At 40.5% G+C, this 23,317-nt stretch overlaps 1 protein-coding gene across 7 annotated transcripts in view; it reads left to right on the top strand.

Annotated features, from left to right (window-relative positions):
• CLASP1 (cytoplasmic linker associated protein 1) overlaps positions 1 to 23,317 on the top strand; it is a 165,712-nt gene that overhangs the window by 42,212 nt on the left and 100,183 nt on the right. For 6 of the 7 annotated variants that reach the window (XM_057368539.1, XM_057368546.1, XM_057368537.1 and 3 more), the window contains exons 5-8: positions 18 to 109; positions 195 to 270; positions 2,865 to 2,962; positions 4,229 to 4,296. In XM_057368539.1, coding sequence (XP_057224522.1) covers positions 18 to 109; positions 195 to 270; positions 2,865 to 2,962; positions 4,229 to 4,296 — 334 coding nt within the window. Of the gene's footprint in view, positions 1 to 17; positions 110 to 194; positions 271 to 2,864; positions 2,963 to 4,228; positions 4,297 to 9,194; positions 9,310 to 23,317 lie in introns of those variants that run through there. The other variant, XM_057368544.1, reaches the window with a different exon arrangement.

The raw sequence follows: 23,317 nt of genomic DNA, 5'->3' as shown, positions 1-23,317 counted from the left end.
TTTTCTGTTTTCCATAGTACGTGTGGGACAGGATGCTAGGAGGATTCAAACACAAGAATTTTCGGACAAGAGAAGGGATTTGCCTCTGCCTTATTGCAACACTCAATGCGTAAGTCAGAAMTTTGTGCAAACTGTGTTGTGTACGTGAGCCTGCTCTCTGATTCATAATGGTGCTTTTTGTTCTTTATTCCCAGATCTGGAGCTCAGAGTTTAACACTGAGTAAGATAGTGCCACATATATGTAACTTACTTGGAGATCCAAACAGCCAGGTGAGCTTTTGCTGTGAGTCACATCTAAAGRTTGTGCTGGTTGCCTTGTTAATAAATGAGTTAATTGTGCTGCTGGTGGTGAGCTCTGAACAATGCTGTGCACGCAGAAGCCTTAGMTGGTTTTGGGGAGGTATAATTTGAAGTATGTCCAAACCAGCATATCAGTTACTCCAAGGGTTCAGCARAACAACATGAATCTGCATGAGATGAACAGAAGAGGGAAACCTTTGTGGGAAGAGAACAACTGTGGCTTGGAGCCTAAATACAGGGGAGGCTGCAGGGATCCCTCTGGGCTCAGTKCAGCACCCTTCACCTTCAGAGCAGGGAGGGCAAATGGGACCAGTCAGACAGCATGGCCATTTGCACTGCCAGAAGTTGTACAGGGATGTTCTGATAGGGGGCAAAGACAAGCTGTACAGGAACTTTGATCAGCAATGCAACCCAAATGAAAATACAAGTGGAATAAGATCTGTTGCTGCTATGTGCTTTTTTGTCCTGTTTGAAATTAGGTGCAAGTATGTGGGGTTAGTGAGAAGAGGAAGGTGGGAAAGTAGTAGAACTGTTCTATAATGTGTGCTAGCAGTTTTTGAATAATGTTGCTGGTGGCCCTCGCAGCATGGGTGACACACATGTGATCCAGGTGTGGAGCTGGAAGGAGTGTGTTCATCTGGAAGGAGGTGTGGGGTGTCCAGCTGGAGAATGGGTTTACACTGGCTCTGGGTAGTTGGCTGAGCCTCCCCTTGCAAAGAGGAAGACTGAGTGTGAAGCAACCTTCCCTTGCTGCTTGTGCCAGTGCAGGGTGGTAAACCCATCACTCCAAAAAGTGTCTGAGGAAGTTTAAGGTCCTCTGTAATTCTGAGCTGAGACTAAGCAGGCTGTTACCCTGCAAGGAAATCCTGGATTTAGGGCTTGGACTTGTTGAACAGACAGGTGCCTTGATCCTGCCGTTGGTGAGCTGTTGAATGAATTGGAAAGTTGGTGAGGACACTGAGACGTTTTCCCTCTGCACTGCCTCTGCCTTTTGCCGGGCACAGCTCATAATCCTGTATCCAGCTACAGCGAGAAGCAAGGCTGATCTCTTTTCCTTTCCCCTGGGTCTGGTCCCTTGTCCCCAGAAAGCCTGTCCTGGACTGGCCAGATACAAATTGCTGTGCCAGTGGCTCTGGGTGGAACAGTGTCTGCCCTGGGGCAGGGGCTGGTCCTGGGCTTCCCTGAAGCTGCTGCTGTGCTGCTGCTGCCTCCTGAGCACCGGGAGACTTGCTGGGCTTGGTCACTGCTGCCCTCTCTTGGAGAGAGGATCGAGAAACAATTCCTGGTCAAGTCCATTTTCTTTTCCTTTTGTTGTGGCCGTGGAAGCTGTTCTATTAGAGCCTTTTTCAGGAACAGTACTTCAGTTGTTTTCAGCTTATGCATTTGAGTAACCCCGTGTGCATCTGGTGTAACAACAGTACTTAAACTCTGGTTAYTTTCTCAAAAATAAAGTTACTAAAGCTTTGTTATTGCTGTGGTAGACTAAGCCAAGTATGATRGTAGGGGCTCCTTGCCTTGCCCAGTATGGGATTTATGCAGTGCACACAGAGGCAATCCTTGCTTTGCACAGGCTGGGTCAGGCTCTGTGTACCCAGAAAATGGGGACATCAAAGAAGCTCTTGAGAGCTGTGCCCAGAAGCCCTGGTGGCTGATGGGGCTGATGGGCAGGGAGGTGAGAGGCAAGAGCACTGACTGAGGCTGCTGTGAGTGGAGCAGGGGTTTGGAGGCTGGCAGTGACCTGCTGAGGGGCAAGGCTGYGGAACAGGAGAGCGGGGTGAGATGGGCATGGGTACAGTGTTTGGGTTCTCTTTGTGCTTGACCTTTGAAACCCACCTAGAGGCAAATCTAGATTGTGTCCTCAGGATATTCCATGTCTGGTTCTGGGGTGTGTGTGGGATAGCTGCCCAGCCATCTTCTGAGAAGCAGAAGTGCACAGCTCTGTAGGTGTTTCYGTAGGCGGAGCAGAATAGTTTGTTTACCTTCTCTGCCTGCTGTGTCTAGTGGAGAAAGTGCTTAAGTACAGAAAGGTGACACTTTAATCAGATTTATGTCTCTTCTGTTGGCTGAAGGGAAGGATGTGCTCAGCAATTTCTTGCAAATCGGTTTAGAAAACATGCAAAATTCATGGTGACTCAGGTGATTGATTACTCTTCCCTTCCTCCCTGTTTTGCTATCAACATAGAAACATAACTTTGTAAGACAGTATTAAAACTCAATTTATTTTATAATGTCCCAGTAATGTAAGGTCTATTTGTGTCTCCTTCTTTTTTTTCATCCAGTAAATGTACCCGTTGTACACAATGGGAGGAGTTTGGCAAATGCATCCAAGCCTGTGTACAAAATCTTTCATCTTATGCCTTCACTGGCTTTTCAGTTCAATTAAYCTGCTGATACTGCTAACATCTGAAATGCAGGTTGAAAGCTCCTTCATGAAGTGTGTAGTAATGTGTATAGTGGCAATTGTTGTTGCTGAGAAATATGCAAATTTAGTTCTCCAAGGTAGGACAGGGATTTATTGATTTAAATTGTAAAGATGATTGATTTCTCTCATCTCTCACATCCAGGTTCGAGATGCAGCAATCAACAGCCTTGTGGAAATTTACAGACACGTTGGTGAACGTGTAAGGGCTGATCTCAGTAAAAAAGGACTACCCCAGTCTCGGTAAGTTGAGAATGTCCTTAGGTTTTCACTWTTTTTGGGCTGCTTTTTATTCCCTTCCTTCCTTCAGAAGCCTTTAGAAAATGCATGATTAAACCTTTTCCCAAGATCATGGTTTGATATTTTTTTTTTTTTTTATAAATCTGATGAACGCTAACCTTTCACKTAATACAGCTCCTGTATCTTTGCCCAAGTATGCCACAGTATCTTTGGRAAACCACTACAGTTATTGCAGATGTTTAGTTAACTGATTTAAGATTAAGTGAATTAATATTTTTCCTGTATGTTCTGCATATGTGGAGTAGCTTGTGTTTATATGTATGCAACTAAGGCTATTAAAGAACAAAAACCCACAGGCAAAATAATCAGTTTTAAGATTTTATTTGAAAAAAGTAACTCTCCCTGCAAAAAACCCAAACCTCTAAAAGCAACCTATGTCAAAACCAAAGCTGTGTTCCTCTGCTCCTGCCATTTCAACTGCGTTAGGAAAGCTGCTTAGTTTCTTGCCTCCATTGCTCATGGCAGAGCATGGTTAGACCTAGGGTGGAGTGCATGGCAGCTTGTCGGTGCTCAGAGGGAAGAGGTGGTTCTGGAGGTGGGGTACATGCAGGTGGAGGCAGCACTGTTGCCTCTTGTTCTCTGGTGAAAACATCTGCTCCCACAATGTGCCTTAAAGTAATAAACTCATTGGGAAGGAATGATGAGATGTGATAGGGATCTTCTGCTCTGCTAGACCTGTGACATAAATGGGAAGGTGTCAGGGCCAAAGACAAGTGTGGTGTCRAGATGGTTTTGTGGTATTTCTGCAAATAGTTAAGATAGGCAGAGTGGTGATGAACTGGAAATGCATCTGCAATTAGCCATATCACATCTTCAGTAATGTAGCATCTTCAGCTATATCTCAGGTTTTCCTGTCAGCTGTTGCATGTTGATGTTGGGTTTTTTAAATTTTAAAATAGCTTCCTTCCACTGACATTTTTGACAGTGTTCCCAATKACCTGAGTGAAGTCAAATTTGTTCTATAACATCATAAGATGTTAGAACATGGCTGCCCAGGGAAGTAGTGGAATCACTATCCCTGGAAATATTCAAAAGCTATGTGGATGTGGCACTTGAGGACATGGTTTAATAGTGAACTTGGTGGTGCTGTGTTAAAGGTTGGACTCAATGGTCTTAGAGATCTTTTCCGACTTTAGTGATTTTATGATTCTAACATTCTTAAAATTTAAATTCAGTTATTCATTGTATTTTTCTTTGACTTTCAAACAGATTGAATGTAATTTTTACAAAATTCGATGAGGTCCAAAAATCTGGAAACATGGTCCAGACTTCAGTCGGTGAGTAGAAGTACCTATATTCTCTTTTTGGTGCTTTTAGCAATTTTCARTTGGTGAGGCATTCAAATGGATTTAGAGCAAGCATTCTGTTAGGGAAAACAAGCAATGGTGATTGTTCAGAGATATACACAGTGCTTTTTCAACAAATAAAATGGATGTTTAGTTCATCAGCTGTCTTTTTGTAGTATCAAAAAGAGAAGGAAGCATAAATTTCAAGAAGAGAAGGTGTTAGAGCTTTTCCTTTTGAGCTACATTAGRGAAATGCAACTCCTGTTCTCAAGTCCATGTGCATGTAAATTGTTCACAAGGTAATTTAAATAGTAATTTTGGAGAAGAATTGCCTTTTCAGTGTTCTGCCCTCAAAGGCACAGAGAGTGTACACAATAAGGCAGCAGTRTTCTGTTCAAAGCTCATGTTGTTTGTATTTTGCAGTTCCTAAGTTTGTGTATTTTGTATGTTTAGGACTGATAGCCAAAGACCCTTATCAAAGCCTTAATTCTGTCTTGTCTGACAGTAGTAYTTCGCTTACTGTAATAACAAGTGTTTATTACTGGTTTTACAGATAAGCTTTTGAGCTAGTAAGTAATTTTAATAGGTATCACTCCTTGTTTAACAATAGATTTTTGAGAGAATTTTTGGTGAGGAAATGCATCTTTCTGCCAACAGCTGAGTAGTGTGGAGATGAAGAATCTGAGTTCAGTACTTTGGGTTCCTGTCAAGCTCACACCGTCTGCAAGGCCAGGAGCAGGGATGGGGATGKCCCCACTCATTCCCACCATGCTCTTGAAAGTCAAGAGAGCAAAGAGATCTTGGCTCTTTTAAACTGAAAARAATACCTTTTTCACTTTTGGGCACCATTCTTCTTGCCATAACCATTTTAAAATACAATAAACTTTAACCCTGCAGAAACAATAAAATTAACTGATTTGAAAATCCTGAAGTTATAGTTTGGATTATTCAGAAATTTGACGTATTTTCTTGTATGTTTGGGAATGATGAAGACCTAGTACAGGTTCCTCTGTGATGGAATGGATTAACATTATGCCTTTGCATAATATGAGAGTACTTTGTCTGTACAGGTGGATGAGGCTTACAGGGGCTAAAAAGGGCTGAGAAAACAAATGTCCTTGTACTTTTTTAGCAGGTGGAAGGAGAAGTAAATATTTTTTAAACCATTAGCAAACTTGTTAAGGTTCCCAACCTCCAGGTGATTTCTCTGAAACCCTCACTCAAAATGAAACAGATTTACTGCTGGTTCAACTTCCTTGCTTTCCGCTTGGCTAGGCTGAGTTGGAATATTTGTTTCGCTAGCAGTGGAATAGAATGGGCTTTCAAAAATAGGAAAGGCAGTTTGATGCATTGTTGTACTATGTAGATTGCTGCTGTTTGTTGTTTTGTGGAGGCAGTCTTGTGATCTGAGATGTGTTGTTAGATCTAAAGCATGGGTGTGTATCAGATCTCCTACTTTCAGACTTCATTGAAAATTATTTTTTCTTTTATAGCCCTTTGTCACTGTTTCAGTGACAGATTTACCCTTTTTATGCATCAAATGCCTGAGGCCTTAATATCCTCATCTTGTGTCCTGAGTCTATGTACTTCCTGAGGYTTTTAGTCCTTCCCAACACAAGTACTCCTGTATTCTTCACTCTGCTTAACCTGRTCTTCTGATGTCTCGCTGTTCTTGTTCATGCTGTACCAGGATGCAATCCCTGGAGTCTGTATTAGGATTTCTCCTTGGCAGAATCTCTTGTGTGGACATCAAGACAAAAGAGTGGCTTGGGCAAAAAGGGAGAGTGGAGTAGTGTTAAAGGTCAAAGACAGCAAAGGATAAGATCTATTGTTCTGCCAGAACCTTTTCATCTTCTCTAGAAATGAAGAAGTCTCTAGTAGCAGAATTAAAGTAGTTCTCCTTGGTGAAACTAATAATGATAACATTACTTATTAACATTTTTGTGTGTGTTTGAGGGGAGGGTTCCATTTSCCTTAGCACCATTGGCTGGTTTGTTGCTTCTTCCTTCCCCTCCAAGCACAGCACAAAYACAGCTTTACATGCTCGTCCTATCTCGTGTGTCAACAGCTCTGGGCAACTTTCAGTTTATCTTTTTGAGATTGTGTAAGCCAGCAAAAGGAGGCTTATCTTCACCCATGGTCACAAGTTTATTATGGCCTAAAGACAAGCTAAGTTTGTCAGGTTTCTTGTGTCCCTGACACTTTCTGAACAAAAGTGACACTTTCAGCAGTTGTCAGAGGCCCCAGGGGGTTGATGATAGATAATGCTCATGCAAAAGATTTGCCTTTTTTAAGAAATAGTGGAAATAGCTCAGTCTTGTTAACTCTTTTGAGTCTGGCAGAGTGGTTGGACAGGTGAATATGTGAATCTGGGCTTCTCTGGYGGGTAACCAAGAACAAGCCTTTGGCTGAAGGGTCACTCATAACTGAACACCAGAGTTGTGCTTGCAAGGAGGCTTGAAAGTGGTTGTCAAACCTGTCTGCATCATAGACCACAGCTGGGATGGTGACTGTGGCTTCTGGAATGGTGGAATATGGTTAAAACTGGACTCTTGGCTCTGAGACTATTGTTTGGGATAACAGTTTCCTCTGCCAGTTCACTGAGGGTTCAGGTAAAAGGAAGCAACTGCTGCAGCAGTATTTGTGTGCTGCACAAATCAAACACTATCAGGAGTGCTTTGGAGATTAGTGAGGGAGTTGTTAAACGTTTCATATCTAATGGTTCCCAAGATACAAACAAACAGAAATCTTACACAGACTACCAGARAAGTTTTATAAAATAATAGGACATTTTCTTAACCCAAAGAAGAAACCTATGGAATCAACTCTAATCAGACTGAATTTCAAGTCTCTGAAAATAAATCATGTTTTGTATTTGCTTATCTTTCTATGCTGTGGTCCATTAGTGCTTGTTTGAGTTTATGATGAATTGTTTGATTATTTTTTTGGCTAGGCTTTGTTTTTATCATTTAGTAACACAAGAATCAARTGCATAGTGGGGTGGGGGAGGTTTGCATAGTAATCTGAGGTGTTTCATTAAGTCGGAGGAGGCTTTGGCATGCCSAAGTATGCTGCTTGTTGCTAGGCTACCAGCAGCCCTCATAGCTAGAATATGAAGTTAAAATCCATGCTGGATTTCTCGATGATTCTCAGTGCAGCTCTGTTTTGTTATTTGGCATATAATTAGTCAGCCTCTTGAAGCAAAAATTATAGTTTTTACCCCTTTGGGCTTTCAGCAAGCTAATTATTTTCTGTGTAWCTGCTTTTGCTAATTATGCAGATGCCTTATTCCCCTGGGACAAATACATTTTCAGCATGAAAGAGCCAATAATTGCCAGCTAGTCAGCTGCTGTCTTCGAGTGGCATTGTGTGATGATCTTTAGTTGGATTTGATACAGAGAGAGGCTATTGGACAGGGACTCTAAGAAATTCATGCTGCATGGTATTATCTGAAAGGACCTTAACATAAAATGTGCAGATTTTCCATAAATTTGAGTTGACTTTGAATCAGACTGGGATTCCAGAAGAGTTTATAATCAAGTTTCAGTGCAGATTAAGAATAAAAATACAGGCTGGTGGGAACTGATGACCCAAACCAAAGCTATTAATGACTAAAATATTATGGTGTACTTTTTATGCTTTTGATCATTGTGATATTCTAATATGCTATTCTTTAAAGTAAACCTTAATTTTCTTTATATGTCACACAATTTTGGGGAGATTCATTTGTATTTTTGCATGCTGGAATACTGTGGTTGTGTTCCTGTGGGCAGGGAGAGCATTGAACTTTTTGATGATGCTGAATTTTGACTTGGAAGAGCAAGACTTAYGGACAGTGGAGGTGGTAGTGCTCTTGGGCTGGAAGGAAATCAGAGCAGGAAATCTTAAAGTGAGAATTCTGGAGCTGAGGTCTCCCCCCCGTGAATACTTGCATGGAGTAAGGGGAGGGGAGGATGCAATTTTGGTAGTTGACTGCATGAGTGTGTGTTCTAAGAGTAAGCAAGTTAATTAAAAYAGTGCTAAAATAAATGATGTGATAATTTCAGTTACTGAAAACCTATGAAGAAGGAGTAATGCTGCTTTTTAGTTGAACTGCTTCTATATTTGAGAGGGTGTATAAGACAAATAGGGTATTTACTGAATGAATTCTGTTTGTGAARTAGAGAACTTGGAGTCAATTAGATGAAAAGTGGAGCTATTTTAGATTCCTGTGTTTTGCTGGTAATAAAGCTGAGTCATTGAAAGCTATTTTGATGTTTATTACACAGAGGAAAATCACCCACATTTGCCAAGTAATGCCATACATATGGGGGTGGAATAYTGTTTGTTTGTCAACACATACCCAAGCAGCAGAATGCAGATGTGAAGGAGGGACAGCTTTCTGGGATAACACAGATATTTTGAACTAATAAATGCTGCACTGTGATTTTATGCATTCATACCTTCTTATGCAGTTTAATTTCCATTATGGCTTGCTCTCTATTAGTACAGTTTTGAAGTTGAAATAGGAAGTGAAATAAAAAATGGATTTAATTGACTCARCATTTTTAGGACATGAAAAAAGCAAGTAAATATCTCTTCACCTGTGTGGGAGCTGAGAGAGCAGTAATGTCTGAGTGATATTTGAATGAGCACCATTAACTGATAGTATGTCTTTGTGAACGATATAAATGAACAAGAGGAGCTCTACTCCCTTCCTAACAGCTTTGTAAATAAGCATATTGCTAAGATTCTCAAATGTACAAGGGGAGGGGTGTGAGCAGGCAGGCACAGGGGGGCACATGGAGCTCAGCTGAATTCTGAACAGGCTTTTATTTTGGAGGAGAGGTGGCAATCGCCTGCTAGGTCACACAGCGAAGTGGTGGTGTAGGAGGGTGGTGAGTTTGCTGGTGGTTAAGTTGCTGAGAGACATGTACTGAGAGACGTGTACTGTGGGGCTGCTCCTGAGCTCTGTGCCCTTCCCCAGCAGYTCCCCAGCACTGCAGAGAATGACTACAGGGAAAGGTAGGTGCTAATCAATGTGCCACAGGGATGGATGTGTTTATTTGTTAGTGTCTTGGGTATTCGACTGCTCTGTTTCTATTTAATGATGTGAAGAGACTGAAGCAATCCTGCAGTAAAAGTGGAACTTTAAAAAAAATAGTGTGCAAGCATCTGTAGCCTGATGGCAACAAGCTCACTTTAAGATCCTATAAAATATGATAAATTATCTGTTTGATGGGTGAAGGAAAGGGATGTGTGCATATATAAGGGTACAGAACAGGTTGAGAGAGGAGAGGGACATGAATTTTCAGAAACTGTTCCTGGTCTGTGTTGTTTTTGAGTGATCATTGAGACTTCCATTTCCTAAYTGTTTCCTTTTGCAGCATCAGTTGGGAAGGTTATTTAAATTGGTTATGAATACTTTTGAMTTAGCATTGAATCACAGTTCCAAGAATGTGCCACATAGACACATCACTTATTTTTTTTTTTAACCTGTATTTTTGTATTTTTACTGCACTTCTTGTAATAGAAATGATATCTGTGGTAGTCGGTCAGGCTGGACRGGACTAGGTGAAATGGAAAGGCAGAGGAGCTCTGTCTATTTACCTGAATTAATTTACAGGATGGAAGCATATACTGTATTTATTTTTGGTACATAGGAAGCCTGTGCTTTTCGTCTGAGCTTTCAGAGAAGATGATTGCTGTTAGCCATCTTTGCAAAAGCTGCATTTTCTTTCTTYGCCTTTTCTCTCAATTCAGTGTACCTGTTGTCTTTTTGAGATCCTTACTATACTGTGGATGTACTGGATTAATTTTAGGAAGTCTGAGTACGTCAGTATGTGCATTTTATAGACCTCGGTTTTACATTGATATTTGCTGTCTCAAGGTAGGAGTTAATTGGCAGCTTTTTTTTTTTGTAACAGAATGTGGAAATTTCCTGGGCAGATTGAATGCTGTGGAATGAATACTGCATCTTACAGTATGTGCTAGTTCTGTGGTCAGTTTTTTATTTTATCCTTTGGAAACATKATGTTTTCCAAGGCAACGACTGCATGTACTTTCAGAGGAAGCAGTGGATGCATGTGTGTGGTGTTCCTTGTTCACCATCAGTAAATGTCTCCCAGCACCAGCAAATAAACACAGAAACGTGTCACCATCTACAGCAGAGAGACCCTTGCACCCTGAMCCCTCCTGTCCAGGTCAAAAGAGGAGTTCAGAATAATCCATGATTCTTCCAAAGTTGGAMTTGTGTTGAATAATTAACATACTTCATTGCTTATTAAAGAAAACAAGCAAGTATTTGTTGTTGTCAATGAAGCGTGATGATTTCATCATGCTGGGAACTTCTCAGCTTTAAAAGATCAGCTGGTGGAATGAAGAGCCTGGGGCAATGGTCCAGCTGGTCTTATCAGTTGGGAAATGTCTGACCTCCAGGTCACTGTTGGTTTTCTCAACTGTTGTAGTAGCAAGTGTCAGAAGAAAAGTGTGTAAGTTATTAGTGTTATTGTGAATTCTGGATTGAATCCAAAGTACCTTGACCCAGGATTTCCTTGCAAAGAAGACCAGTTACTCTGGTTGTGTGTRTTTCATCCCTTCTCCTAAGCCTGATGGTTTTATATGAACACACAAATGCTCTTTTGGCAAAGCTTTGGTGTAATTAAGCAGAACCACTTTACTGCCARCATTACTAACAGACGTGCATAAAATACAGGCTGAAGGAGTGGTTAGCTAAAGGATGAGATACTGCTCTTTAGTAGGGGCTTAATGAGCAAAAGATTAACATTCACCTTCCCATTAAAACTGATGGAAGTGAAATGCATCAATGTCCTGCACATCTGGAGATTAATTTCTTCATGCAGGGCCTGTTCTGTTCTTCCACACTGCTAAAGCACCATGTGGATCTGAGTGATCTCAGTGGAACACGTGCAACTTGGAACACATTGCAAGGATGAGTTTATAGCCCAGTGTTCATAAAGAATTATAATGAAAAAATCTTACACCCTTCCCATGTAAACTGCAGTAATAYCTGGTACAGCTGTGGAGGTGATCACAGTTCAGGAATGCTTAGTATTTGCTGTTTTCTTTGCTATGGTCTTTCCCTCCAAACTCTTTCACATGTTTGGATGTCAGGTTGGTGTCTGATCTAAACAAAGCCTTCAATTTGCAATGGTCACTGTCTTTAAAATCTCTGCACCAGTTTCCTGGTACTTCTGTGCTGCTTTTCCCAGCTGGCTGTCCTTTGTTGATCTTCTGTCAGAAAAGGCTCGAGGTCAAGGCTGGAGCAATATTAACTCCAGTGACATTTTTTACATGAAAGGACTAACTAAATCTTATGGTTTTGATCACTTAGCTTTGTCATTTATGGTATACAGAATCTTCCAGGGGCAAATTTATCAGTAGGATGGCTCATATACATGCCCATGCACGCACATATTGATCACTGTGAATATAGCAGTGATTTTAAGTCCGCCTTTTAATTCTTAGCAATTCTGAGAGATGGGAGTACAAGTTATTCAGATATCCTAGAGGAAGACTGGAACACTAAAGGGCAAGCTGGTATCAATAAAAAGTATCCCATAGCTGTATACTGTGCAGATTTGTAAAATTTATTTGAGTTGTGTTTGTGTTTCACACTGACTTCCACACTTGTTGGGGATGTACAGTAGAGTACTTCACTGAGCACAAGTGAAGGTATCACAGGTTTTCTGCTGCTATGAAAATAATTACAAAATTGTTCTTGACATAGAAGTCCTTGCCTGAGACTCACAAAGAGTTCAGTTTCAAAGAAAGTGGTGGAGGAGTAGGTGTCTTTCTTTGCCTTTCCATATGCTGTCTGGCTGCTGGGTTCTGAAGAGTAGTCTCCTAATAACTRCTTCTAAATGAATGCTCTGGGCTGTTTTTATATAGAATCATTGTCCCAGTTAGAATTCAATTGCTGTCCTTAATCAGCAGCCTCAGTGGTGGCCAAAGACTGCTTGGGGAAGAGATGAAATTTCTTGCACCTCTTGTGGAACAGTGATGAATTCCCATTCTGCTGCTCTCATTTATTTGATGAGATTTGTTTTCAGGTTGAGCATGTAATAAGTGGACTGAGTTTAGGTGCTGTAATTAGCAGCCTCTGAGGACAGCAGTCACTCTGTGGTAATTGGTGAAATACAGGATGGGCTTTCAGGGGCAATAAAAGTACCTGAAATGTGTGTTTCTCCTACCAGCAACAGAGAACATCCCTGTCCTTGTATATTGTAACGACAGTGGCTATAACTTCCATAGCCATGAGGTTTTATTTTTCTTGACTGAAGAGCACCTGGTTGATTTCTAAAGAACCTGAGACCAAATGCTTGGATGCTTGAAGGTCTTATATCGARTTACTTTTCATTTTTCTGATCATTGACCTAAGGCTGGATGAGATTAGACTGCTGAGTCCATTTTGGAGGAAGACTTACTAATACAGATGGTATATCCAGTTTTAACATGCTTGGTAGAACAAAACCTGCCRTTACAGCCATGTGAGTTGGGGCCATGAAGAGGACCTTTTTTCAAAAGGCAGGAGTGGACAAGTGCTGATTTGTTACTCCAGTGAGAAGTACAGTGAAGGCATTGTCTGTACTTGGCCCTGGTCTGGCATTACACTGCCTTCCTCCTTCATTATGTTTGGCTGAAGTATTTTGTTTGTAGTTCAGATATAGTGATGTGAAATAGAACAAAACTGAGCTATAATAAGTAAATGCATCCTATTTTTGTAGCATTAAGACAGCAAATACTGCATAATGACTGGGTTTCTTCTGCCTGCTGAAGGAATTAATTCTGCGCTGCTGCTCTGTCAAAAGAATCCYTTTGTTGCGTTGTGCAAAGCAGTTAGTGTCTCTTTTTTTGTTTATTCCCCTGAAGCCCCAAAGCTGCAGAGAGCCCTGAATAATCCTGGCTAGGTTTACACCCCACGTGTAGCCTGCAGGGATCTCACTGCAGACRAACCTTTATGAGGAAAGCTGCTACTGGCTGCTGCTTTGCAGTTGGCCTTCAGAGTCAAGCCAGGGGAATTTTAGCACAAACAATGCATTACAGAGAAAGAGCGAAATACCTTAATTCACAGTAAAGTGTCACCTGAACTGCTTTTCTCAAGAATGGCAAAACCTATAGGAACCACATTTCCAGAGTTGCTCCCTTTCCYGTGACAGACCTAACCTGCCTTCCCYCAKAGCTTGTCAATGCACCACAAAATCCTTTAGATGCTTGACATGGACGTTTCTGGTATTAGATGCAGATGTCTAAGGAATATGAAACATATCTGGGCTTCATTGGAGACAAATGCTTAGATGCAGAAGTAGGAAAGATAAATTTAATAAAGATAAATTACTCTATTTTTTTTTATTCCAGATCTGCTCGCTTTGATACTAATGGACTCTTTCTAGTGTTTTCARTGGGAAATGAACAGGAATGGGAAATGTAAATTGCTGGTAGACWATGCTGTAAACAGCGTTGTTATGAATATTTTAGGTGTGACTGCTCCTAGTCTTCCACAGGGAAGCRGGAGATGGAAGTTTTAGGTATGAAACAGTGTTGGCACTGTTCCATAAACTGCTAGTGTTCATGCAGTTGGCAGCTTTGGTGCTGCCTTCGCCCTCATGTAATAAAACTGTTCCCTTTGACTGTGGCGTGGGTAGAGGAAAGATGTGTACATCTTTAAGAAATGCATTTCTTCCTCATACATMTCTCCCGAGTAATGGGACTCCTGTCTAGTGGAGCACTGGCTCATAATGAGACTTGACATTTCTAATTAGGGCTGCATTATGAAGAATGGGTCTAACTCTGTTCTCCATCATTTATGTTTCTTCCCCTGACCTCCTCCCCCAGCTCCTGCTAGGGATCAGGGCAATCCTGGAGGCAGCCCTGGAGAGGCAGGGCTGGGCACACTTCTTCCTGCTGCAGCTCTGCCAGTGCACTTCAACTCCAATTTATGCTCCTGCTGTGTGAGCTCTGTGCTGAGCAGGAGCTGAATCTGCAGAGGGTTCTAATCACACAGAGCTTCTGTGATGTGGAGGGACAATCATGCTTCTTTTCACTGGAGACTTAAATAAGATCTGATCCCAAGCTTCCACAGGCAGAATATTTATGCACCAGCTCACTGAAACTTATTCTTTTCTCCCTCCCCTTTAAGAAGCTCCATGCTTGTCTCTAGTGCTTTCCTTAGATGTTTTGGGTTTTTTTTTTTTTGTTTTTTTCCCCTCTTTTGATGTGTGTGCTGGAGTTTGTCTCACAGCAGTGGGATTTCTCCGAAGACTCTATTGGCTCTTTGTGTGCACATTGTGCTCCTTGCTTGCTGCTTCCCTTCATGTTGCTCCCTGAAGCCTATTTATCATCATGGGCTCTAAAGCAGTCTTGTCCCTATTTTTATCCTAACTATTTATTGTTTGTAGCAGCATAGTAATAGGAGCTCTGTTCACTGTCCCTGAGAGTGTGGGAGATGTGGCAGGATGCTGGGGCTTTGGGAGCTCAGTGACAGGGGTGGACTGTGCCAGGACTGAGCACGGGTGGTTTGGTCCTTTCCACAGCTGCTTCCCAGGAAAGCTGGATCACAGAGTCTCTAAGACAACATGTTTTACATGCCCTRAAAATGGTAAATAGTTCCAGTTAGAGGTGAAAATGTACCTGAGCTGTGTTTGATGGCACTCTGTACCCTTGGCCAGCGATGGTCTRTCCAGTGTTTAAAAGCAAATGATCTCTGCTCCCTAATGGTATGGAAAGGGTTTCTGTGAAACTACACGAGACAAATGCCAGGAAAAGGTTGTGATGAGCAGCTCATCTTTTAGAGTTTGGGCTAGAATCTTGACTTTCCTGTGCCTATAATGCATAGGCCACTAGTTCTGGAAAACTTCTGAATTAGAAGTAAGTTTTTTTTATCAAGAGACTTTCAGTTGGTTTTATGCAAATTCTAGTAGCCCATATAGTAGAGGGACTGAGAGGACAGCCCTATGCTTGAGTTTCTTCCCCATGAGTTRGTATTTTTTTCACTTTGAAGATAGTTAGTGAAGCACTGGAACAGGTTACCCAGAGGATCTTCATCCWCAAAGATTTTTAAAATAAGGCTGGATGAGGCCTCGAGCAATACAATTTGTCAGCCCTGCTGAGATTGAAGGRGATTGGGTTACTTGACATTCAGAGGTCCCTTTTAACCTAAATTATGCTCTTATTTCTTTTTTTTTTCCTGTAGGAAGCAGTAGTTTTGGAAGATCTTCATATTGATTCAGTTTTTTTTACCCAGTACTTTCTAGCTGTTTGTGTCAGTATGCTGAAGGCAAGGTTTGCTGGTGTCATTTGAGATTTTCTGTTATCCAGYACTTCAGTTTATCAGGGGTGGTAACAGGGCTAAAGGCAGAAGAGAATGTGACCTCAGCCAACAACACAGCCTGATGTCAGCATGAAAAGGCTGCAAGCCACAACAGAGGCACTTYTATAAATGGCAGCCTGTATCATTTAATGCACATCCTCTGCTGATTTGGTGTTATGCTAGAATGGGTGATAATGCTTCACTTTAGTTTTATTGGTCTGTCATCAGTGTGACTGTCAAGTTGCACGTGGGCATTTTCAGTGAAGCATTAAGATACAGATTGCTCTTTGATATTAATATTAAGAATTTAAAGCTTATGATATTTACATGTGGATGTATTCTAATTTTTTATCTGAAGAGAAGTTTGCTACAAATTAGTAGGTGAGCTGTATTTTGTTCCATTTAATCTTCATKCCATTCTCAAAATACTACTTTTAGGAGTCCTCTGAACCTTTACTTGTAATCATAAGCTTTGTTTTKCAGACAGAGCTCTGTGTTCCTCTTCCCTATGTATTGTAGTAAATATTGTAACTCAGGATGTTTGAATGCATTTTCTTCATCTCAGTAAAGCTTTGACTTTCTTTCTTTGTAGTATTTGGAAAAAGAAGCTAAGTAGTCTTGGTTCAAATATAGTCTAGATGACTAAGAACCAAACCCACCCCTATTCCAAGCAGGAATTATCAGTTCTTTGTGTCAGTGGAGGGGGTTTCCAGATGAATTAGWAGGACCCAATTTTCAAATATTTAAAAATTAGAAACAAAATTACTATAAAGAAAGAGGGACTGGAAGTTCTCCAGCCCCTCTTTTTCAGTTCAGTCTTCATGTTGTAAAGAGGAGGGAGTGTGTGGTGGGGACCCTTGAAGCTTTCCATGGGTAAAGAGGCAAGGCAAACAGCTCAAATTTATGCTAATTAAAGCATTGACTTCTTATGAACGTTGTTATGTAAAGGTGTTATTGAAATTCATCCCTCAACGTTAAAAAAACCTTATCTTACTTCCTTTCAATCTCTAAGCAAAACTAAAAGTGTATCTCTCATTGTCTGTTAGGTGCTGTCCTTCACATATGCTAGTTCCTCTGTTTGCTAATTCTTCTTTAAGTGAAGGCAAGCACAGATGGTTGCTAAAGAAAATCAGGTGATTTGCCAGCATGGTGGTGTTTGCAGGAGTGGGACTTGGRTAGCCTAAGGCTGCTTTGTTGTCATTGCTTTGAATTTGAAATTTTAATTTGGGATGTTTAAATTCCTAAGTTTTGCCACCATTTTTAGTTTGTGATTCATTTATGGGTTTGTTAATTCTGTCAAGGTGCTTGTTGACCTTTCAGTCTTTTGTTGTTAAGAAGCCATGCTTGTTACCTGTTGAGCCTAAATGAGAATGGGACTTGAATCAGACATGAACGAAGAAATTCATAGGACATGCATTAATTCCATAAGAGACTTAGGGGTTCCTATCTCTGTAGTGCCAGGAGGCAAAGTTGCTCTGTCTCTTCACAGACTCTTCAGACTAAATCATGCCAGGAGACTCTTGCCAGAGGGGCAGTGTGAGTGTAATTTCATCTGTTTAGCTCAACTGACATAGTTTAGCTGGATTGAAAAGACCCCTGGGTGCTGGTTAATATGCAGGCTAATGGTTCAAAACTTGCTTCCCTGGTTGGCTTGTGGCTCCTAAGCGTGGATTCAGTGTTTGACAACATCTAGGGAGCTGATGGGATRTGCACGATATCCGATGAAGCAGGATGCTGCTGGTCAGTGGTTGCTGCAGGCTGCCTCAGCAGTACAGATAGTAAACAGCTATTGTTTAACTGAGCCATTCAATTCCAGTCCTGACAAAATAATAATTCTTACTACTTGCATTTAAGGGAAGTTATCTGCAATGGAGGTGAGAATTTCAGGTGGCTCAAGTTGGTTAACATTGAAGCTTCAGATGAACCAGGCTGATCCTGCTCTCATGTTTTGGGAGGCCTGAAATATTTCTCCTCTCTGGATAAACTGATAGCTGGTAAAGCAGTTGGCCACATRTGAAGAATAATCATGCCTAGACAGAAATCTCTTACTTCTGTAGTACCCACAAGTGTACAGGACCATAAGCACACCTGCTTGTGAAAGGAATGAAGCGGTTAAGCTGTGACTGTTAGTTGCCTCCTCCAGAAATGCTGAAGGTTTATGTATGTTTGAGCATAGAATTTGGGTATAGGGATTTGATAAGGCCTTATTTTCCCCTACACTTTATTCCTATTTCTTCTGAATTYTGTTTRCAYCTGGAGGCAGRGTGCTGYGAACTGCTCGCTTTCCCCCGTGTTYSGTTTCCAGTAACAGCTGCTGACAGATGGCAGTGCCCTGTGAGCATTCCCTGTTATTTGTGTTAAAYARCAAGRCAGCAGCAGCCTATATTGCCTGCTTAAAATTACTGAATTGGGTGGAGAAAGATTTATGCAGCTTTTCCTTCTGCAGCTTGGTCTTCTTGACATTTGCTGATGTGTTACTACTGATACACTTTTTGTGTTCTTTGTGTTACAGTCAACTGTTCATGCAATTTTTTTTAATGTTAATTCTTCATACTGGTTCTTCAGATAGTCTAAGCAATGCCTGGAAACACCTGCTAATAATAAAAACTTGCTAATTTGGTGCACATATCTGCCTCCTTTCACACCTCCTCTATACTGCTTCCATACCTGACAGTATTTGAGTCATGGAGTTTGTGAGCATTTTTCAGTGTGTCAACAGATAGTAATCCTGCCTGTCAAAGTGAGTATTAACACTTAGTTACACAGAGCATAACACATGGTCACTCCTGCTTCTGATTTGTGAAAATGTGAAGCGAATGCATAAGAGTCTGAAATCTGGCTGTTGTTCTTAAACAGTATTACAGTTCAAAAAGAATTCACTTGCTTACCAAGATCCTTTTACTTGGTGAATGAATAAATAGAAATAGTGAGTCTCAGCTCTTAGTTTTTACAACGGGGTCAGGTGTGCTTTGGGACGTATTTGCACACCTGTGAGTCACTGTGAAAGCCCCAAAGCTGAAGGTTCAGAAATGAAACTCACAGGTAAAGTCTGTAACTAGTTGTTATCATTTGAAGATTGGTTTTGGTGTCTCTTCCAGCTAGTAGAAGGAAGGTCTTGGTGTCACCTGGTATCTTGATGTTCCTACACAATAAATACAAACCACCAAATATGTTATTTGTACATAATACAAGTGTAAAGCTTTGCATATGTGAGTGGGAGGCTGTTGTGAAATGAATGACGTAGAAAAAACATTATTTTTCTTGTTAGATTTTATTCTGTAACACACATTTAATTAAGAACTTAGTCCCATTTTTTAAATCCTGCTTATTCCTGTGTCTGAAACAAAATGTGTTTAGAATAAAACATTTTAATACTTTGACATGTATTATTCCCTTTTTTTCAGGCTCTTAAATGTAAATTCTAGGTGTGTCTSAGCACCTTACAGCCCATGAGAGACAAAGAGCCTTTAATAACCTTGAACTTAAACCTTTTTTTGTCATGCAGTACACAAATGTATTACAGAGCATTGTGCATTTGAGTGAGAGCCTGCAGGAGGGGTTTCACTGGATGAGCTCACTGTTACAAAGAAAAATTATCCATTTTGCCTCTTATGAAAGAGAAATAGTGCTCTTCTGCACCTCCTCTTCTCTGAGTCATGCCTTTTCTCCTGTACGAGAATGTGAAGTAAGTGGAAGATGACAACAAAATGATCTAAAAATAAAGACTTAATAAAATGGGGATATGAGAAATCATGCAAATGTGAGGAAGCATCATACTCTGTCTTTGATGGTAAAAAGCTTTCCTTCCCTCAGTTTTTGCCCCCTCTGTGACCTGATGGATAGAGATACTTACTTTGGGTCATTATCTTCAAAGCAAACTTAGAAAACGAATTTCTTCTTTCCAGACATCACTTAYGGTAAACCTGTGTTCAGGGAAAGATTTCATCAGTGCTACTGCACTGTAAAAGGCCCAGTMGGTACTTGAAGACGTTTCTCTCAACCTGGGAATCTGTTGTAGAGCTTCCTAAATAGAATGTCTCAGACTTCATCCCTTTTTTATTTTGTTGAATAATCTTGAAAGAAACCTGTTTAGGATTAAAATAATCTGTTAGTTTCTGTTGTTACTCCTGATTAAGATTTTGCTCAAATGTTCTACTTGGTTTTGCAGTTGGTTGCCCATGTGATCTCTTCTATTCCTAACTGGTAGGCTATTATTAATAATATGGATCCATTTTATCTTGATTTCTCTGTCTGTTTTCACACACTGCYTGAATGCAAGGATTTCTGTCCTGTAAATCTCAGAGCGCAGGTGGACCTAAAAGTCTTCCTGCATTACAGTATGTGCCATAACACAGCTGAACAGGAGGAAGGTCTAAACTGGCCATCCTTGAATCTCTCTAGATAGTTATGCCAGACTTTGAACCTGTGTCTAGCAACTTAGAAAATACCACCCAAGAAGCCATTTTTAGTTATAGTAGAAAATTATCTTTTGGGTTGGTACTGTTGTAGTAWTTTTTTATTTTGACATCAACCTGTGGGGAGTGACGTGATAGTAATAGGGAATAAGAATCATGACTTCAGTCACTAGGAAGTATTTAATTGAATTGCTTGACTGAAAGGRATGCCTGACTCTTGCCTTTTGAGCATGATATGAGTTGATCTGACAAGTAAGAAGATACATATGCACCACTTCCTGGGATGGCTCACAAAGCACTCAGYTTGTGAACTCTGAGTAGATGTGTTTTACAAGGATATTCCTTTCTCTACTGACTATCCCTCCTTCTCTGTGTATTGTAGAAATTTAATCTCTACATCTCCTTTCTTTCCAGAGTCTATTTCCATCTCCCCAAACTTTAACTCAGGCAATGCACATCAAATATCATACTAAGCTCTGGTTACCTAGATTTTGTCTGTGTTGGGTAATGTGTTTCAGGCAAGTGGTGAAAATCTTCATATATTTTAAGATTAATGAGTTTAAGCTTTAGAGTGAATTGTATCTCCTAGAACTGAARTAATAAGAACAACTGTTCATCTCAACTTGTATATTTATGCTTGTTTTTACGATTTAACAAAGCAGAAACACAGTGGTGTAATGGAGTCTGTGTTTCTGGTGACKTCTATGTTTATATCATAAGCAGCCTGCTGAAAAGGGGACAGCTTGCTTCTAGGAGCTGAGCCTTTACAAGGGCTACACTTTGCAGCTTGCAGTTTAGGAATAAAGTGTAAATGTCAGATATGAAGAGACGTAGCTCTCTACAGCATAGGCAAATCAGTGCAAGGGGGAAGAAGCTGCTGTCTAATTTGTCCATTTGAATTATCATTGCAGTGATCTTTCAGGGTCACAGATGTACAAAGTYGCTGTGCCAGCCAGACTTGCCTTAGGGAAAAGAGAGATCTCAAGCTGCTTAGAAAATGCTTCCTTGTATTAATAAAGTGTTTTCTTTTTTTGTTTTTACTTGTTGACTTATTTAAATCTTGCATGGAGGCAGCAAGTGTGCCTGTCTGATACCAGAAATCTATATAGGTGGATATCAGCAGGGTTTAGGTATCCTATGATGATAATATCAATATTTTTTTTCTGAATGAGCAAGGACTTACACAAGTGGTATTCATCACCTTGTCTCAGTCTTGTTCCACATCAGCTTCTCTAAGGTGTCAGTGCTAAGGAAAGATGAGTGGTTTTCACTTCTTTTTTCCCCCAGTAGTGGTGAAAGTGGCTATGCCAGGCTTTTTCTGCAGTCAGTGTTCCCAGCTTTTGCATGGGAACCTCTTTGGTTTTTGATGTCTCCAATTCAATTTAGGTCAGCATTTGTTTTGTGAAGTCTTTAATGAGTAGATCTAGAGTAAGATGTTTAGCTGGGCTGTGATTAATGTTTGTGTTCTTTGCGGCAAATGGAAATGATTCTGCTTGGCTTAACTTTCTTTCTTTAGGGCTAAGTTAAATTATATTACCTTACACTTGCTATAGCTTAATAGYATCTCAAGGGCTGTTACTTTGGCTCAGCTGGTGTCTTAAAACTTGTTAAGCAGCAATAATTTGATCGTGTGTCTGAGTCCTGAGGCAAATTCATCCTTCGTTTTCACTTGACAGACTGCCCTTGAACCAGAGGAGATCATCTGCTTGCTTGTAAATATTTATTCAGAGCTTCCACCACCTCTTACCAAGTTTTAAACTTGGTTTAAACGAAGAGATTAAGGTCAAGACTAGTCTGCCCATGGTCCCTTTGTTTAGTTGTTCTTGTGGGTAAGATGGTGTCATAGAGTCAAGTGCTATGGGAAATACAGCAGAGAAACTGGTAAGAGTTCAGATTAGATTAATTGAGATTTTACTGGTCTGCCACAATACATGTTTTTCAATTTCAATTTGCTATTTGATCCTGACATATTGCTATTTGATGCAAGTAGCTTCATGTGGGGAAACTGGTTTCTTTCATGGTTCTTTCTTGGATTGAGAGCTCTGGAAGTCTTTTACTGTGCACATATATGTGGGAAGAAAACAAGATGGTTACTAAAGAAGTCAAATGACCAGCTGTATCAGATCAATTATTAAGTCCAACTTTCAGTCATGGCAGATGGTTTTGGATGGCTGGATGACAGGCATGTTTTACCTAGCTGCAGGGAACTGAGCATGGTTGAAAAAGGGTGCTGAGCCATGTGGAGAARGTGAACAGCAGCACTGACTGAGACCAGATAAAATGGGTTGAGCAGGGTTATGTTAGACTGATTAGGACACAACTACTTGCATTTCTTTAACTTTTTTTCTTAAAAGAAAAGAAGGGGGTTGTTTGTGCTTATTTTTCTTACGAAGTGTGAATAATAGTTATTTTTTACCTATGCTGTGACTGCATTATTTATGTTGCAGGCTTTTTGAAAAAGATGCTTTCTTCTTTGTAGCACATTAGTTCCCCTGCTTGCTCAGGGTTTCATGTTGCCTCTGAAATATGAATATCAAATTTAATAGACTGAAGTAATTAATGGCAAAGGGAAGGCAAGTTTCAGCAATGTCTTGACTCTTTGTATCTGCTTTTCTTCCTCTGAGAAGGACTGCTTTGTTTGCTATACCTAATGATGATTCTTTATGGAGGAGAATGTGGATGAAGGAGCTTAGATCTRCCTTTTGTTTTAAAGGTGTTGGGGAGTGAAGGAAACAAACTTCATGAAAACAGAAGCCCTGCTGACTTAGTATTTTAGAAGCTGCGACACATTTTTGGCTTTGGTGCTTTTTTCCTGAGCCCACGGTTTTCTTAAATTGAGGCTTTGAAGGATGGGTGAAGAAGGCCCATGAAACGGATGTGTCTCATGAATTGAACTTTCCTCTTGTAAATCAGGCATTCAGACTATGCTTATATTTTAAGCTGTATTAAATATCAGTCTGATTCTTCTCAGTTCCGTTAGCCAGCCACGTGGAAACCATATGCTGTACTGAAGTACCTATCAAATAGGCCACTACTTGATGTACTATAACTTCTCCATACTCATTTGGAACCATACAGAAAAAAATCTGAGATAATAGCAACTTTTAAAAAATCCTGCAAAGTTCTGCATGCTCTTGGATTCACCTCCATTCCAAATGTATAGAGCTGCAAGCARAATTTAGCCTAATATGATGGTAATTAAATAAAGGAAATCCTATACTCTTATAATCTTCTGGCATGTGCTCTAATTCTGGCTTTTCTGCATGACCTAGAGTCAGCTTCCTCATGA

This window comes from Malurus melanocephalus, unplaced genomic scaffold, assembly GCF_030028575.1.
Source record: "Malurus melanocephalus ecotype Western Australia unplaced genomic scaffold, MMel_1.1 scaffold_94, whole genome shotgun sequence".
In the NCBI taxonomy this organism is placed as follows: Eukaryota; Metazoa; Chordata; class Aves; order Passeriformes; family Maluridae; genus Malurus; species Malurus melanocephalus.
Note: the sequence above shows the minus strand (reverse complement) of the source record. Positions and strands in the feature narration are given on the sequence as shown.